At 52.6% G+C, this 16,623-nt stretch overlaps 1 protein-coding gene across 1 annotated transcript in view; it reads right to left on the bottom strand.

Moving 5' to 3' along the window:
• The window catches only part of CASTOR2 (cytosolic arginine sensor for mTORC1 subunit 2), a 64,049-nt gene extending 51,725 nt beyond the window's left edge, over positions 1-12,324 (bottom strand). The window contains exon 1 of the mRNA XM_064375628.1: positions 12,184-12,324. Within this exon, the coding sequence (XP_064231698.1) occupies positions 12,184-12,296 (113 nt within the window). The 5' untranslated portion in view covers positions 12,297-12,324. The remainder of the gene's footprint in view (positions 1-12,183) is intronic.
• Between the last annotated feature and the right edge of the window lie 4,299 nt (positions 12,325-16,623).

Genomic DNA, 16,623 nt, shown 5'->3' with positions numbered 1-16,623 from the left:
GTGGGTGAGGACAGAAGGGGGTCAGGACCAGTCCTCTCATCCTGCACCCTGAGGCATGGGTGATCCCAGGAAGCTGCTCACCCTGCATCAGGGTGGCTTCCTGGACAGGATGCTGAAGCTGACTTCAAGAAGTGTCTGTGTTAGGTTTCAGGACCCATGAGTGCTCTCTGTCTGGACCAAAGGTAGGGCAATCATACAGTCAGGTTCGATCTATTGTCTGTGGGTAATTATTATTATTATTATTATTAGAGACAGGGTCTCATTATGTTGCCCAGGCTGGAGTGCAGTGGTGGAATCCTGGTTCACCACAACCTCTACCTCCCAGGCTCAAAGCAATCCTCCCACCTCAGCCTCCATAGTAGTTGGGACCACAGGCACGTGCCATTATGCCTAGCTAATTTTTGTATTTTTTCTTTTTCTTTGTTTTTTGAGATGGAGTTTTGGTCTTGTTGCTCAGGCTGGAGTTCAATGGTGCAATCTTGGCTCACCACAACTTCCACCACCTGGGTTTTCAAGTGATTCTCCTGCCTCAGCCTCCGGAGTAGCTGGGACGACAGGCATGTGCCACCACGCCCGGCTAATAACCTTTGTACTTTTTCTAGAGTTGGGGGTCTCACCACGCCTGGGCTGGTCTCCAACTGTTAAGCTCAAGTGACCAGCCCAAAGTGCTGGGATTACAGGCGTGAGCCACTGTGCTTGGCCACTCTAGTACTTATTTTAAGTACTCCCCGCTATTCTAAAAAAACTTGCCATTGAAATGATAAATGGCAGGGTCATGTCATTCCTTATCTGTTGCCACATAACAAATCACCCCAAATTGTAGTGGCCTGAAACAACAACAAACCTTTATTATCTCTCATAGTTCCTATGGGTTAAGAATTTAGGTGTGGCTCCACAAGGCACTGGCTGGGGCTGCAATCCATTGGAAGGCTTGCCTGGGGCGGAAGGCTCTGTTTTCAAAGCCCCGCTCTGCCAGCTGCGGATACCTCAGCTCCTCTCCACATGGGCCTCTCCATGGGGCTACTTGGGTGTCCTCAGGCCTTGGTGTTCGGTTTCCCACAGAGCGAGGGATGTGGGAGTAAGAGCACCACGCAGCAGCTATCCTTTCCTGCCCTAGCCTCGAACGTCTCACAGTATTGCTTTTGCCACCTCCTAGTGACTTAGAAGAAAGTAGCTAAGACAAATATTTAAAGGAGAGGGTGGAGGGATCCTTTTTTTTTTTTTTTTTTTTTGAGATAGAGTCTTGTGCTGTCGTCCAGGCTGGAGTGCAGTGGCACAATCTTGGCTTACTGCAGCCTCTGCCTCCTGAGTAGCTGGGATTACAGGTGCCCGCCACCACGTCCAGCTAATTTTTGTATTTTCAGTAAAGACAGGGTTTCACCAGGTTGGCCGGGATGGTCACGATCTCCTGACCTCGTGATCTGCCTGCCTCAGCCTCCCAAAGTGCTGGGATTACGGGTCTGAGTAACTGCACCTAGTTGGGATCCTAGCTTTTAAAACCACCAGCAGTCAGGAGCAGTGGCTCATGCCTATGATCCTAGCACTTTGGGAAACTGAGGTGGGAGGATCAAGAGTTCAAGACCAGCCCAGACAACATAGTAAGACCCTTCTGTACAAAAAATAAAAAAATAAAAAAATAACAACCTCTCACGGTTGGCCAGATACAGTGGCTCACGTCTGTAATCCCAGCACTTTGGGAGGCCGAGGCGGGCAGATCACTTGAGGAGGTCAGAAGTTCAAGACCAGCCTGGCAAACCTGGTAAAACCCATCTCTACTAAAAATACAAAAAATTAGCTGGGCATAGTGGCGGTGCCTGTAACCCCAGCTACTCAGGAGGCTGAGGCAGGAGAATTGCCTCAGTGAGCAGAGATTGCGCCACTGCACTCCAACCTGGGAGACAGAGTGTGATTCCATCTCCCCGTCCCCTGGAAAATAAAACGAACTACCATGGTTATCCTAAAATAGGGCATGTGCTGGGGAGGGAGTAGCCGGAGCCAGAGTGGACAGACAGAAGACTTCCAATCAAGAAAGATTCAGGCTGGGCACTTTGGGAGGCCAAGGTGGGTGGATCACCAGGTCAGGAGTTTGAGACCGGCCTCGCCAACATGGCGAAACCCCGTCTCTATTAAATTACAAAAAATTAGCCGGGCATGATGGTGTGTGCCTGTAATCCCAGGTACTCGGAAGGCTGAGGATTGAGAATCGCTTGAACCCGGGAGACAGGGGTTGCAGTGAGCCGAGATCGTGCCATTGCATTCCAGAGTGAGACTTTGTCTCGAAAAAAAAAAAAAAACAAAAATAACAAACAAGGCAGAGATGTTGCCAGGGATTCAGAAGGAATGCATGAAGTCTACCCAGCACCCACTCCAGCGGCGTCCCTCCTGCCTCCCGGACTCCCCCCTGCCCCGCACTCCCAGCCCTGCCCGCCATGTGGGTCTCTGGTCCTCTCACCATCTACCTTTGATGGAGAACACACAGGAATCACACTCACATCTTTCCCACCCACAGGATAGAAACTCCTTTTGCACTTCCTACCAGGTCCTGCCTATAGCAGGTACACGCTGCGCAAGGCTTCTGCGGGAACAGAGCACACCAATTTGCACGACCCACAGGACAGCGGTTTGCTCCCTGCAGACACCTTTCTCTTTCCAGCCTCCAGGTATTCACTCCTCTGGCCTAGAGGGATGGGGCTGCAATGAGGATTTGGGCTGCCCTAGGGGCAGGGGGCAGGAAGCTGTCCAGAGAGTTCAGGGGAGAGATGAGGATGGGCATAGGAAAAAGGTCTGGGAGCTGGGGCTGAGCCAGCCCTTTCTCTTGGCTGTCCTGAGTGGGCACGGGCAAGGCTCTGGGGCTCACCCCATGCCCTCTCCACCTGTACCCCTACCCATCTGTGCCCACCCATTCCTGTTCCCTGCTTGCTCATCTTCCTTTATCCCCAGCACTTCCTGACATTTTCTCATGCCACACATCACCCCATTCTTGGCTCCGATGGTGCTGCCTCCTTTAGGAAGCCTTACTGGCTTGCAGCTCTGTGGTCCTATAGCATTCTGGCTGCCCCTCCCAGAATGCTCCACACTTAAATGACAGGTGAGGTCCTTGGCTTAGTTCTGAGAGAGCAGTGACAGTATCTCCACTTTCCAGAATCAGGATGTGATTATGTGTGTATGTGTGTCAGAAGTCTTCTAACCCTGGGCTTTTCTGGCTCTGCCCTCACAAACTGGTGCTGGCCAGTGGCCCAAGGGCCTTATCAGTTAATGCTTAATGACCAGGTGCGGTCGCTCACACCTGTAATCCCAGCACTTTGGGAGGTGCAGGCAGGTGGATCACTTGAGGCTGAGAGTTTGAAACCAGCCTGGCCAACATAGTGAAACCCTATCTGTACCAAAAATACAAAAGTTAGCCGGGCGTGGTGGTGGGTACCTGTAATCCCAGCTATTTGGGAAGCTGAGGCAGGAGAATTGCTTGAATATGGGAGATGGAGGTTGCAGTGAGCCGAGATTGTGCTGCTGCACTCCAGCCTCCAGCCTGGGCAACAGAATAAGACTCCGTCTCAAAAAAATTGCTTATTGGAGCTTCTAGTGGACCAGGTGCTCTTGGGAGTGCTTGACATGGTTTATCTCATCAAGTCCTCACAACCACGTAGGTTGTAGGCATGACCATCACTCCTGTTTTACAGGTAAGAAACGTAGCACAGAGAGGTCAAGCAACTCGCCCAAGGTCACACAGCCAGAATGAGCAGTGCTGGGATTCCAGCCGAGGTGTCCCAGGGCTCCAACTTCCATGGACTAGCCTGTCTTTCCCTAAACTGCAATCAGACGGTGGCCTCAGGGCTCTGCATGGACTTTTTTCAATTTTAAGCTTTGTCTCTCATAAACACCTCTGAAGACTTTAGTGTTAACCCGTGGCTTGTTTGCAAGATTTTCTGCAGGCAGGAACACGAATGACCCAGAGCAGGCCAAAAAAAACCGGAGACCTGCACCCTGCAGATCTGGCCTAGGCAGGCGGCGGGAGGTTTCGATGGGCACACACTTCCTGCATCCTTGCCTGTGTAGTTTTTTGCCAATCCAATGGGCTTTCTAGAATGGAATTTAAAGATAACAGCATTTCATGGGCAAAAAGGAGGGTGCTGCGTGGTTGGGCACAGTGGCTCACACCTGTAATCCCAGCACTTTGGGGAGGCTGAGGCAGGTGAATCACCTGAGGTCAGGAGTTTGAGACCAGCCTGGCCAACATGGTGACACCCAGTCTCTATTAAAAATACAAAAATTAGCTGGATGCGGTGGCGGGTGCCTGTAATTCCAGCTACTCAGGAGGCTGAGGCAGGAGAATCGCTTGAGGCTGGCTGGTAGAGGTTGCAGTAAGCTGAGATCGTGCCATTGCACTCCAGCCTGGGTGACAGAGTGAGACTCTGTCTCAAAAATAAATAAATAAAAATAAAAATAAAAAAAAGAGGATGCTGTACCATCACCTCCAAACATTTTGGGATAATGAATGACCTTACCCAACACCTCCTCTCTACCTCCTTCACTTTTTTTTTTTAAGATGGAGTCTCACTCCGTCGCCAGGCTGGAGTGCAGTGGTGCGATCTTGGCTCATTACAACCTATGCCTCCCGGGTTCAAGCGATACTTCTGCCTCAGCCTCCTGAGTATCTGAAACTACAGGCGCCTGCCACCACGCCCAGCTGATTTTTGTATGTTTAGTAGAGATGGGGTTTCACCACATTGGCTAGGCTGATCTTGAACTCCTGGCCTCAAGTGATCCACCCGCCTTGGCCTCCCTAAGTGCTGGGACGTCACTGCTATTATTCTATACTTATTCATTGTTCCCAGTTTGTCTTACAGGGTCACAAAGAACAAATCCAAATCCCAAGAGAGCCTTATTTCACATGGGGAGACGAGCAGGTACCCTGTCCAGGTTGAACATCTCAGACCTCTACAACTAGAGCCCTGGATTCCGAGGCCCTCCCAGCTCTGGCTGGACCTCTAGGTTTGAGCAAGGCCAACCAAGGTCCTTACAAAGAGGGGGCTTGGCTGGGCATGGTGCTCACACCTGTAATCCTAGCACTCTGGGAGGTCAAGGTGGGGGGATCGCTTGAGGCCAGGAGTTCAAGACCAGCCTGGGCATCACAGCGGGACCTTGTCTCTCTCTCTCTTTTTTTGAGACGGAGTTTTGCTCTTGTTGCCCAGGCTGGAGTGCAATGGTGTGACCTTGGCTCACTGCAACCTCTGCCCACTGGGTTCACGTGATTCTCTTGCCTCAGCCTCCTGAGTAGCTGGGATTATAGGCACTTGCCATCACACTTGGCTAATTTTTATATTTTTAGTAAAGGCAGGGCTTCACCACCTTGGCCAGGCTGGTCTTGAAATCCTGACCTCATGATCCACCTGCCTCAGCCTCCCAAAGTGCTAGGATTATAGGCATGAGCCACCGTGCTCAACTAAGACCTTGTCTCTACTAAAAATAGAATAAAATAAATTAGGCAGGTGTGGTGATGCATGCCTGTATTCCCAGCTATTCAGGTGGCTGAGGCAGGAGGATCACTTGAGCCCAGGAGTTTGAGGCTGTAGCGAGTTACAATGGTGCCACTGCACTCCAGCCTGGGCAACAGAGCCCCTGTCTCCAAAACGAACAAAGAGGTAGCTCCATAATAACAATAATAAAGAAAAGAGGAGACTTTGAAAGTAGTTTCAGGTTCCAGTGGGGTTGGGGTAAGCCAGGCAGACGGGGCACACCAGGATCCCACCTAGATCTGGGGTCACACAGCTGTCTGTGCACAGTAAGCTCTCTGCCCCTCACACCTGAGTCAGCCTCCAGGCCTGTCCCAGGCAGGTCAGCTACGGGACTGGGTGCCTCAGCCCGACTGCACACATGGCCAGCCACCACCCACAGCTGCTGAGTCCCCCACCTCCCTGTGGCAGAGAGCATCCATCCAGGGGGCAGGCCCCACCTTGAGTGGTGAATCCTGATTGGTCCATGATGGTCTCATTCCCTGTGCCTGTGATAGGCTGAGGCATGTTCATGTGACCCAGTTCTGATCAATGAGATGAGGAAGTCTGTGCAGGGGTGGGGATACCCCTGGAAAGGTTTTCTCAGGGACGCCCTTGAGGCAACAGCTCTTTCCTTCACTCAGTTTCCTCCTGACTGCTGGGACACCCGGAGGCACCCCAGCCATTACAGTGGGGGCTACGCTTCTGTGGCATGGGTGGCCAAGCAGAAATTGATGACCTCATCAAGCCTTTAAGTTACCCAAGCCTGGAGCAGCCCAACCCATAAACTGATCACACGAAGTTCAAACTTCTTATTGGTTATGTCCTGGCTTTTTGTTATTTGTAGCTCAAAGCATCCCTGCTGGCAGGGAGCAGTGGTTCACGCCTGCAATCTCAGCACTCTGGGAGGCCAAGGTGGGAGGATCACCTGAGGTCAGGAGTTTGAGACCAGCCTGTCCAACATGGCGAAATCTCATCTCTACTAAAAATACAGAATTAGTCAGGCGTGGTGGCTGGTACCTGTAATCCCAGCTACCCTGGAGTTTGAGGCAGAAGAATTGCTTGAACCCAGGAGGCAGAGATTGCAGTGAGCTGGGATCGCACCACTGCACTCCAGCCAGGGTGACAAAGTGACACTCCATCTCAAACAAACAAACAAAAACCACAAAGCATCCTTGTTGATAGTCCCTGGTTACATTTCACCTTCTTTATTATTTTTCAGAGACAGAGTCTCTGTCACTCAGGCTGGAGTGCAGTGGCATTATCATAGCTCACTGCAGCTTCAAATTCCAGGGCTCGAGCAATCCTCCCACCCATACCTCCTGACAGAGTGTGTACTACCATGCCTGGCTATTTTTTTTTTAAATGATTTTTAAATTTTTTTTGTGGAGATGGGGTCTTGCTTTGTTGCCCAGGCTGGTCTCAAACTCCAGCTTCAAGGGATCCTCCCACCTCAGCCTCCCAAAGTGCTGGGATTATAGGCATGGGCCACTGGGCGTGGATTCATCTTTTTGAGTTAAGCCCATCCTACCAGAGGAAGAGTGAACCCACTGTGCCCTCAGGGAGGGTGAAATGGAATCTAGAAGGGAAGAAAGAGTAGGGCAAGAAATAATACTCCAGGCAGAAAGAACAAAGGCCTGAAGGCTGGAGGCACCCTAGGGTGTGGCTGGAAGCTGCCAGGGTGAGACAGGTAAAGCGGGCCAAAGGGGGCCCTCAGCCAGGATGCAGAGCCTCAGGGTTATCACAGAGGACAGGGGACGCTCAGGGGACAGACCTGAGTTTGCCTACACAGGGTCTTGCCTTTCGGCTTTGTGCTGAGAATAAGCTCATTCCTCGGGCCTTCTAATCCGCTAGTCCAGCCACACCCAGATGTTCCTCCAATTGTCCTGGGCAGAGGCCTGGTTCAGCAGACCCGGGGCAGGGTCCTGGGCTCTGCTTCTACCAGGTGTGATTCCGCCTGCCACGACCACGTCTCTTCCAGCCCCCAGGGCACTCATAAGAGGCTCTGGCAAATACTTGGGCTGAAATCTGGGTCACTCTGTGCATGGGTCGGAAATCCATCAAACAGACATTTACTAAGTGCCTACAACGCAGGGCGCTAAGTGCAGCGCAGATGGGACCTGGTTCAAATCCCAGTTCTGCTTCTTTCCAGCTGTGTGACCTTGCCATTGTACTTCTCCAAAGCTAGTGTCTTCACCACTCTAGAGGCAAAATATGGCAAAGTCAACAGTAGCTCTCATCATCATGGGTAGGTACTGTGGTGATGGCGGGGGGGAGGGGTTGATCCAATTACACACAGAAAACTTGAAGGTCTATAATCTAGGCAAGAGACAAAGACAAGCCAATAATACGTTGTTATGGGCAAAAGTTGAGAAGCATGCAGGGTGCTCGGAAGGAAGTAGCTGAGATAGGCTCTAAGGAAGTTCAATGTCTAAGCCGGGCGCAGTGGCTCACGTCTGTAATCCCAGCACTTTGGGAGGTTGAGGCGGGAGGATTACTTGAGGTCAGGAGTTCGACACCATCGTGGCCAGCATGGCAAAACCCCATCTCAACTAAACATACAAAAATTAGCCTGGGGTGGTGGCGCACACCTGTAATCCCAGCTACTCAGAAGGTTGAGGCAGGAGAATCACTCGAACCCAGGAGGTGGAGGTTGCAATGAGCTGAAATCGTACCACTGCACTCCAGCCTGAGCGACAGAGCGAGACTTCATCTCAAAAAATAAAAGGGAAGCAGCCTGTCTAGATGGGAGTGACAAGGACCAAGTGTCCCTGGGAGAAGAAACGGCCCTGGTGGCGGATCACTCAAGCCTGGGAGGTGGAGGCTGCAGTAAGCTGTGATCGCGCCACTGCACTCCAGCCTGGGTGACAGAGTAAGACCCTATCTCCAGGAAAAAAAAAAAAAAAAAGAGAGAAAAAGATAAGGCCCAATAAACAAGGCCAAGCAGGCGGGAATACAGAAAGGCCAGCATTTCAATTCTGTGCTCCTAAGCCTTTCAGAACAGTGTGCTGCAGACAGAAGGGCTGGCTGTAACCATTCAAGGGAGCATCTCTTGCAACCTGCGACAGCAAAAACTCCGAGCTTACACCAGAAAGGTGCAGATTTGCACATTGAAATCCCGGGTCTATCACTTCTTGCGTGACCCTGAGCAAGTCACTTAATCTTTGGGTCCCAGATTCCTTGTTTGCAGAGCAGGTGTAATACCCAATACACAGAATGTACCTGGGGGTACCGGGGTCTAGATCCCCTCTTCCAAGTAGTCAATTCCAACTTCAAGTCCAGTTTCCTACTTCAAAATTCCTAAGGGCCAGTGGCTCATGCCTGTAGGCCCAGCACTCTGAGAGGCCGAGGTTGGAGGATCGTGTGATGCCAGGAGTTTGAGGCCAGCCTGAGCAACACAGTGAGAACCCCATCGCCACAAAAATTTAAAAATTAACTGAGTGCAGTGGTGCACACATGCAGTCCCAGCTACTCGGGAGGCTGATGTGAGGACTGCTTGAGTCCAGGAGTTCGAGGCTGCAGTGAACTATGATGGTGCCACTGTACTTCAGCCTGGGCAACAGAGTGAGATCCCATCTCTTAAAAACAGACAAAAAAGCTGTAAGATTCAGTGCCACGTTCTGCAGGTAGGTATCCAGCCTTCTAGGTACCCTGCCAGACCACCCTTTCCCTGACTCCACCCTGCTGCAGAGTGATGGCCTCTTTCCTTCTCTTCCACCAGGCTCTAGGACTTGGAAGAGGCAGGGGCAAGGTATCTCTGTGCCCCCTGGACCCAGCCACACCCACACACAGTGTTTCCCAGTGCCATTCCCTTTCCACAGCTCCACCCCACGAGAAGGAAGAAGTGACCTAAGTCTGCTAAGGGGTGGAGGGAAAGGTTTGGGAAGGTTTCAGGGTTCTGTCATTAACTCTTGAGGATTGATTAGGAATTTACTAGGGGTGGGTAGAGAAGAATGTTCCAGGCAGATGAAAGAGAGGCAGACACGAAGGCACAGAGGTGTGTAGGGAACAATAGGGCGAATTGTGTATTTGCTGGGGGAGGGATAAAGATGAGGATTCAAGGCCAGGAGCAGTAATCCCAGCACTCTGGGAGGTCGAGGTGGGAGGACCCCTGAGCCCAGGAGTCGGAGGCTGCATGGAGCTATGACGGCGCCACTGTACTTCAGCCTGTGTGACAGAGTAAGACTCTGTCTCCAAAAACTGAAAAGATAAAAGATGATGATTCAGAATCTAGACCCCAAAGGGCCTTGAATGCCACGTCAGTGATTTGACGCTATAGAAAGTGACTGACAAAACTGTAAACGGTTGGCACAGGGACCCTCAGGGCACGCTGTGCTAGTCTGGGCTAAATTTAGGTTTTGGAGAGGGAGGTGACAGGGTTATGGGTCACCACCTGGGGGCAGGTATTGCAGGAAGAATCTAGGGGGTTCTACCTGGAAAGCTGATTATTGAAAACAGCTTAACCAGTATGTCCGCAGGCTGCCACCCATCAACACTTGCTAAAAAGCCATCGTCCACAACCAGCCTAGCCATCCACACAGCTCTGTGTTCATGAGTGGGTCAGGTGCTGATATCTCTACTTTACAGACAAAGTGTGAGCCAGAGGAGAGAGGCTTCACCTCTGCCACGCAGGTAGGGAGAGGGCTCTGGTCATGATCCGAAGCCACTATCTGGTCTCAGAGTGCTTGTGGTGGCAGGTCCTCAGGCATTTGACAAACGTTCCAGCAGTTTTTGAGGCCAGACCATGGAGACACGGAGATGGCCTTTGGCCTCTGAGTCATCTTGAGACTGGACTAGTCAGCAGGGTCACCTGGGCCTGGGACAGGACAGGCTGCCTTTGTGGGAGGGAGGAAGGGGGACCCACTGAGGGGCAGGTTTTCTTATGTTCAGAGAGGCCAGCAGGGGGGCTTGCCCACAGACACATGCCTGTCCATGGGACTCTGAGATGGGGGCTGGAAGAAGGCCAGTCCCTCCTCCAAGGGGAAGAAGCTGAGGGACTCTGCCCTTTGCTGCCTTTCTAAGAAGCCCCCAAATGCCCCCTCCCTTCCAGCACCCAGGCCTTGTGCACAGCCGCAGCCTGAGTCATCATCCCTATTTGAATGGTGGCCGAGAAATCAGCCAGGGGGCTGCCCAGGGCTGAGGGCCAAGGCTTAGAAAAACAAGGCTGTTCTGTTACCTCCAAGGCTTGGAACGTCAAGCTTGGGAGTCCGGGGCAGAGGGCAGGGAGAAGCAGGACTGGAAGGTGTCAACAGCCAGAGGGGGCTTTGTGTGTCAGAGGGGTGGGGGCGCCTTTCAGAATCCGAGCTGTTGGCTTTTGTTTTCAAATGACCTGTTTAATCATTACCCTTTGCAATCAACGGGGAGGGAGCACAGGCTCCGTGGCAGAGGCTAGGCGAGGATTTCAAATCTCCAAACCGTACAGAGCAGCCGGAGAAGAAAGTAAACAAGATGCCACCGGCAGCTCTGGCTCCATCTCGCAAACAATAGCCGGACTGAACACCCGGCTCAGACACACACATCAAAGTGAGATTTCCAAGCAAGAACTTTCACAGGCAGATAACAGGCTCGCATGGAATGATTTCCCTATGTCCCTTGAGCTCAGCGCCAAAGGGGGCAGCCTAAGGGGGCTGTCATTTTCACGTTAACCTTGACCCGTAATGTATTCATTCATTTTGCACTAAGGGAGAGCCACCACCGCCCCAAACCGCGAAAAACCAACCAGTAACAACTTTATCATTCCTTTTTAACAGTCACAATGGTGGGCAAATGAGACTTAAGTTACAGCAGCTTGCTGGCACTCACACTCCCCTGGGCTCGGGCTCCTTAAACAGCAACAACGAAACCCTAATGTAAGCACCCACCGGACTCACCAAGTCAAACCCTTACCTGGCATGGGGAAAATCCAAGTGTGTGTGTGTGACTGTCTGTGTGTTTCCCTCTTTTACCTTGCAAGGCCTTCAACTCTATTCTTCCCTTGCAGCATCCAAGCCCAGCCTCAAGGCAGATGCATAAACACCCCTGCTCCTCCCCTTCCACGGTTGGGCAAAACATCCCCCACCCCCTTTCCAGGACCCTGAGGAAAAAGAATCACGTCCTCTGCAGCCCCTCCCTGGCCCTCGCCCACCCCCCCTACCCCCTCCATTCCAGGCCGTCCGCGAGCAAGCCTCGTAGACACCTTGAGATAAACACCCACTAATGATTTTATGATTTTCTGCTCCGGGTAACCGCGCTCAGCAGAATCCCTCCCCACGCCGTGGCGACGGGGGCCGGCCCAACCGAGGGATGGGGGGATGGGGGCGTTAGTTTGTTTTTTCCACGGCCGCGTCCCCACACCTGTTTTTCATTCATTCATTCGTTCGTTCCTTCATCCATTCACGGATCCGTCACTGCGGCTGCCCCGGCCCCCCCCCCCAGATTTTGGGGAGGGGGTTGCAATAGGGGAGGGGGTGGGAGATGTCGAGGGGGACGACGGAGGTGGGGGGTGGCGCACCGGGGGGTGGAGGGTTGCCGGGGGTCCCGGAGCCAGGACCCCGCGGCTCGGGCTTTGTCAGGCGCGGGCGAAGCGGCGGCGGGGGCGGGGCGGGGGCGCTCCCCGGGCCCGAAGTTGTTTTCCGAGGCGCGGCGGCGAGGACAGCGGCCCGGGGTGCGCCCCCTTTGTCTGTCCCCGGCCGGCGCCGCGTCCCCGCGCGCTCACCTGGTCTTGGAGGACAGGAAGGCAAGTTTGATGAGGCCGTAGGTGAACAGCGGGATACTCTCCTTGGCGACGCTGGCAACTTGCAGCCGGTGCTCCAGGATGTGGAGTTCCATCGTCCGCCCGCGCCCCGTCCGCGGCGGCTCATCCGCGGGGGGACGAGCCGCGGCCCCCGCCCCCTCCGCGCCCTGCCGGCACCGACAGCCGGCCCGGGGACCCGGGAGCTCGGCGCCGGGCGCGGGGGGCGGCGGCGGCCGGGCCGGGCCGGACAAAGGGGAGGAGGCCCGCCAAGTTGCGAGGGGGAGCCGCGGGGCGAGGGAGGCAGCGCCGGCGGAGCAGCAGCCGAGCGGCCGAGCGGCGGAGCAGCGGCGCGCGGCGCCCGGCGCGGGGAGCAGCTGGTGTTCGCTGTAACAAACAACTTGCCACTCAAACGCCGGCCCCCGCTGCGCATGCGCGGCCCGCGCGCGGCCTGCCGGGACTTGTAGTCCGCCTGGGGGCCACTCCGGTGCTGCTGCTGCTGCTGTTGTTGCTGACGCGGGGGCTGGGCGGCCAAGCTACGCGCACGGGAAATGCAGGAGCGCGGGCACCCTCGGGCCTCGGGGGAGGCCGAGGGGAGGCACGGGGCCGGTGGAGCCAGCCTGAGGCTAGGTGCGCCCTCTGGCACTCACTCAGGCTCTGGACTAGGCGCTTGGAGTGCAAAGAGAGCAACCCAGACGACTCCGGTGCTGGAGGAGGCCCGAGTCTGGGAGCGCAGAGATGTAGGGCAATCGGTCATGAGCGTGCGGAGAGGCCAAACCGAAAAGCGTGCTGGGGACCCAGAGGGAGGGGATTGACAGGCCAACGGGGGTGACCTGGGGGAGGGGACATCCAGGGTGGGTTTTGAAGGATGAATGGGAGTTCGTAGGAAGGGGATGAGGGCGCGCCGATGGAGGATCGGAGCCTTCCAGGCTGCAGGAACAGCGTGTCCTAAGGCACAGAAGCGTGAAAGCCCCCACAGTGCTGTGTTTGGTTTTGTTGCAGCGGAAAATGTGAGGCAGGAGAGAAAAGAGATAAGGCAGGCACAGTCAGTCACCAGGAGTCCGGTCGGGAGGGTCATGTGTGCAGAGCTAATGAGGTGGCCATTTATCCCGCGAGAGAGCGGGTGATGGGAACTGCGAAGGCCGAATGAGGGGAAGATGTAAAATGCATCGGAGGCACTTCCAACCCCAGGGCCCACGTGCCCGGACCACAGAGGTTCCTCCGTCATGGCTGTCTGGTTTTGAGGTGTTCTGGGTTAAAGTAACTGGTGCTTCGACCTTTGGCAGAGTCATATGGGGACGTGATGGGTGAGATCTGCCTGCCAGGGCAGGCTGACAACTCTGTTTTAGGGGAAAATTGCAGTTGTGCTCCCTCTCCTTCCCTCAGCCCTCATCTGTTAGGTAGGAACATCCTAGGTTTTGTCATTTCCACGAAAGGGTAAAAAGCCTGGAATCTATGGCACATAGATTTTAGAGCATGCATATCCCCCTTCCACTTTATTTTCTTTTACTTCTTTCTTTTATTTATTTTTTATTTTTTAAAGATGGGGTTTCACCATATTGGTCAGGTTGGTCTCGAACTCCTGACCTCAGGTGATCCGCCCACCTCAGCCTCCCAGAGTGCTGGGATTACAGGCGTGAGCCACCGCGCCCGGCTCTTTTATTTATTTTTTAAGAGACAGGGTCTTGCTCTGTTGCCCAGGATGGAGTGCAGGGGCGTCATCATAGCCTTGAACTCCTGGGCTTTAGCGATCCTCCCACCTCAGCTTCTGGAGTAGCTGGGACTACAGCTGCACACCACCATACCCGGCTGATTTTTTTTTCTTTTTTCAGACAGAGTTTTGCTTTGTCATCCAGACTGGAGTGCAATGGCGCGATCTCGGCTCACTGCAACCTCCCCATCCTGGGTTCAGCGATTCTTGTGCCTTGGACTCCCTAGTAGCTGGGATTACAGGTGCCCTCCACCATGCCTGGCTAAATTTTGTATTTTTAGTAGAGAATGCCATGTTGTCCAGGCTGATCTTGAACTCCTGACTTGAGGTGATCGACCCACCTTGGCCTCTCAAAATGCTGGGATTACAGGCTTGAGCCACCGTGCCCAGCCTTTTTTTTTTTTTTTTTTTTTACTTTCTGTAGGAGGGGCATCTCACTATGTTGCCCAGGCTGGTCTTGAACTCCTGGGCTCATGCAATCCTCCAGTCTCAGCACTTTTTTTTTTTTTTTTAAAAAAAAGCTTATCTGTCTCTCCCCTATACAGTCTCAACTCCACACAGGCAGTGATATTTGTCTCTTCCCATTGTCAGCAATAGTGACTAGCCTACGAGAGACACTCATTCAATATTTGTGGAATGCATCAATGCACCTATCTATGCCTTTAGAATCTAGGGATCTAGAAAGTCCAAACAGAAGTGCATTCAGGGGCCAGACGGGTTACACAGAATTGTGAAGCAGTTGGCTATCAGATAGTTGGAAATGTGTCTGGGTGTCGTGGCACACGCCTGTAACCTTGACACTTTGGGAGGCCAAGGCAGGTAGATCATTTGAGGTCAGGTGTTTGAGACCAGCCTAACCAACATGGTGAAACCTCCTCTCTACTAAAAACAAAAAAATTAGCTGGGCATGGTGGCACACTCTCCTGAGGCAGTAGTCTCTTGAACCAGTGGGATGGAGGCTGCAGTGAGCCGAGATCGCGCCACTGCACTCTAGCCTGGGCAACAGAGTGAGACTCCATCTCAAAAAAGAAAGAAAGAAAAGTTGGAAATGGTACAGGTAAAGGGAGTCCCGTCTGATGGTATAAAATTCAGTTTCTTAATAAAAAAAAAACTGGCCCGGTACTGTGGCTCATGCCTGTAATCCCAGCACTTTGAGAGGCCAAGGCAGGTGGATGATCTGAGGTCAGAAGTGGCGGATGCCTATAATCCCAGCTACTTGGGAGGCTGAGGCAGGAGAATCGCTTGAACCCGGGAGGTGGAGGTTGCAGTGAGCCGAGATCATGCCACTGCACTCCAGGCTGGGCGACAGAGCAAGACTTCACCTCAAAAAAAAAAAAAAAAAAAAAAAAAAGCAGGTGAAACAAAACAAGGCTAAAGGCAAGACTTGGCTAGTTTTCTGACTTCTGCTCTGGATGGCCTAAGGTAGCATCAATCTGCAGACTATTTGTGATCCATGTAGTGGATGGTGAAATCAACTTAGAAGGGCACGATAAATGTTTAAAACAACAACAACAACAACAACAAATTGAACAGGCTGGGTATGGTGGCTGATGCCTGTAATCCCAGCACTTTGGGAGGCCAAGACAAGAGGATGTCTTGAGGCTGGGAGTTTGAGACCAGCCTGAGCAACATAGCAAGAACCCTCATCTCTACAAAAATAAAAATGTAAGAAATTAGCCAGATGAGGTGGCATGCACTTGTAGTCCTAGTTACTCAGGAGGCTGAGGTGGGAGGATCCCTTGGGCCCAGGAGTTCAGGGCTGCAGTGAACTAGTATTGCCCCACTGGGTAACAGAGTGAGACCGTTTCTTCAACAAAATGAAAAAAATCCCCCAAAAAACAACAACAAAAAATTGAAACAAACTAGAAAATGGCAGTGTTGTATATAGAATGGGTAGCTTACTGTTATATTTTCTTTCTTTTTTTTTTTTGAGACAGAGTCTAGATCTGTCTTGAGGCTGGAGTGCAGTGGTGTGATCTTGGCTCACTGCAACAACCTCCACCTCCCAGGTTCAAGCAATTCTCCTGCCTCAGCCTCCTGAGTAGCTGGGACTACAGGTGCCTGCCACCACGCCCAGCTAATTTTTTTTTTTTTTTTTTTTTTTTTTTTTTTTTTTTTTTTTTGAGACGGAGTTTCGCTCTTGATACCCAGGCTGGAGCGCAATGGCGCGATCTCGGCTCACCGCAATCTCCGCCTCCTGGGTTCAGGCAATTCTCCTGCCTCAGCCTCCTCAGTAGCTGGGATTACAGGCACGCGCCACCGTGCCCAGCTAATTTTTTTGTATTAGTAGAGACGGGGTTTCACCATGTTGACCAAGATGGTCTCGATCTCTTGACCTCGTGATCCACCCGCCTCGGCCTCCCAAAGTGCTGGGATTACAGGCTTGAGCCACCGCGCCCGGCCTAATTTTTGTATTTTTAGTAGAGACAGAGTTTCACCATGTTGGCCAGGCTGGTCTCGATCTCTTGACCTCATGATCTACCCGCCTCAGTCTCCCACAGTGCTGGGATTACAGGCGTGAGCCACCACACCTGGCCATTATCTTTTCTATACTGTAGGGCACTTTAATTTTGTCCATGTGTGTACAGGCATGCATGCATGTGTGTGTCTGCATATGTGCACTACAACTTGATATAAAGGTATGTTTTACTGTGGGTCTTGGTAAAAAACAATTTTTTTTTCTTTTTGAGACAGAGTCTTGCTCTGTCACCTGG

The sequence above is a fragment of the Aotus nancymaae genome, unplaced genomic scaffold, assembly GCF_030222135.1.
Source record: "Aotus nancymaae isolate 86718 unplaced genomic scaffold, 86718_ANA_hifiasm-v0.15.2.pri h1tg000012l, whole genome shotgun sequence".
Classification (NCBI taxonomy): Eukaryota; Metazoa; Chordata; class Mammalia; order Primates; family Aotidae; genus Aotus; species Aotus nancymaae.
This window is presented reverse-complemented; position numbering and strand designations above follow the sequence as displayed.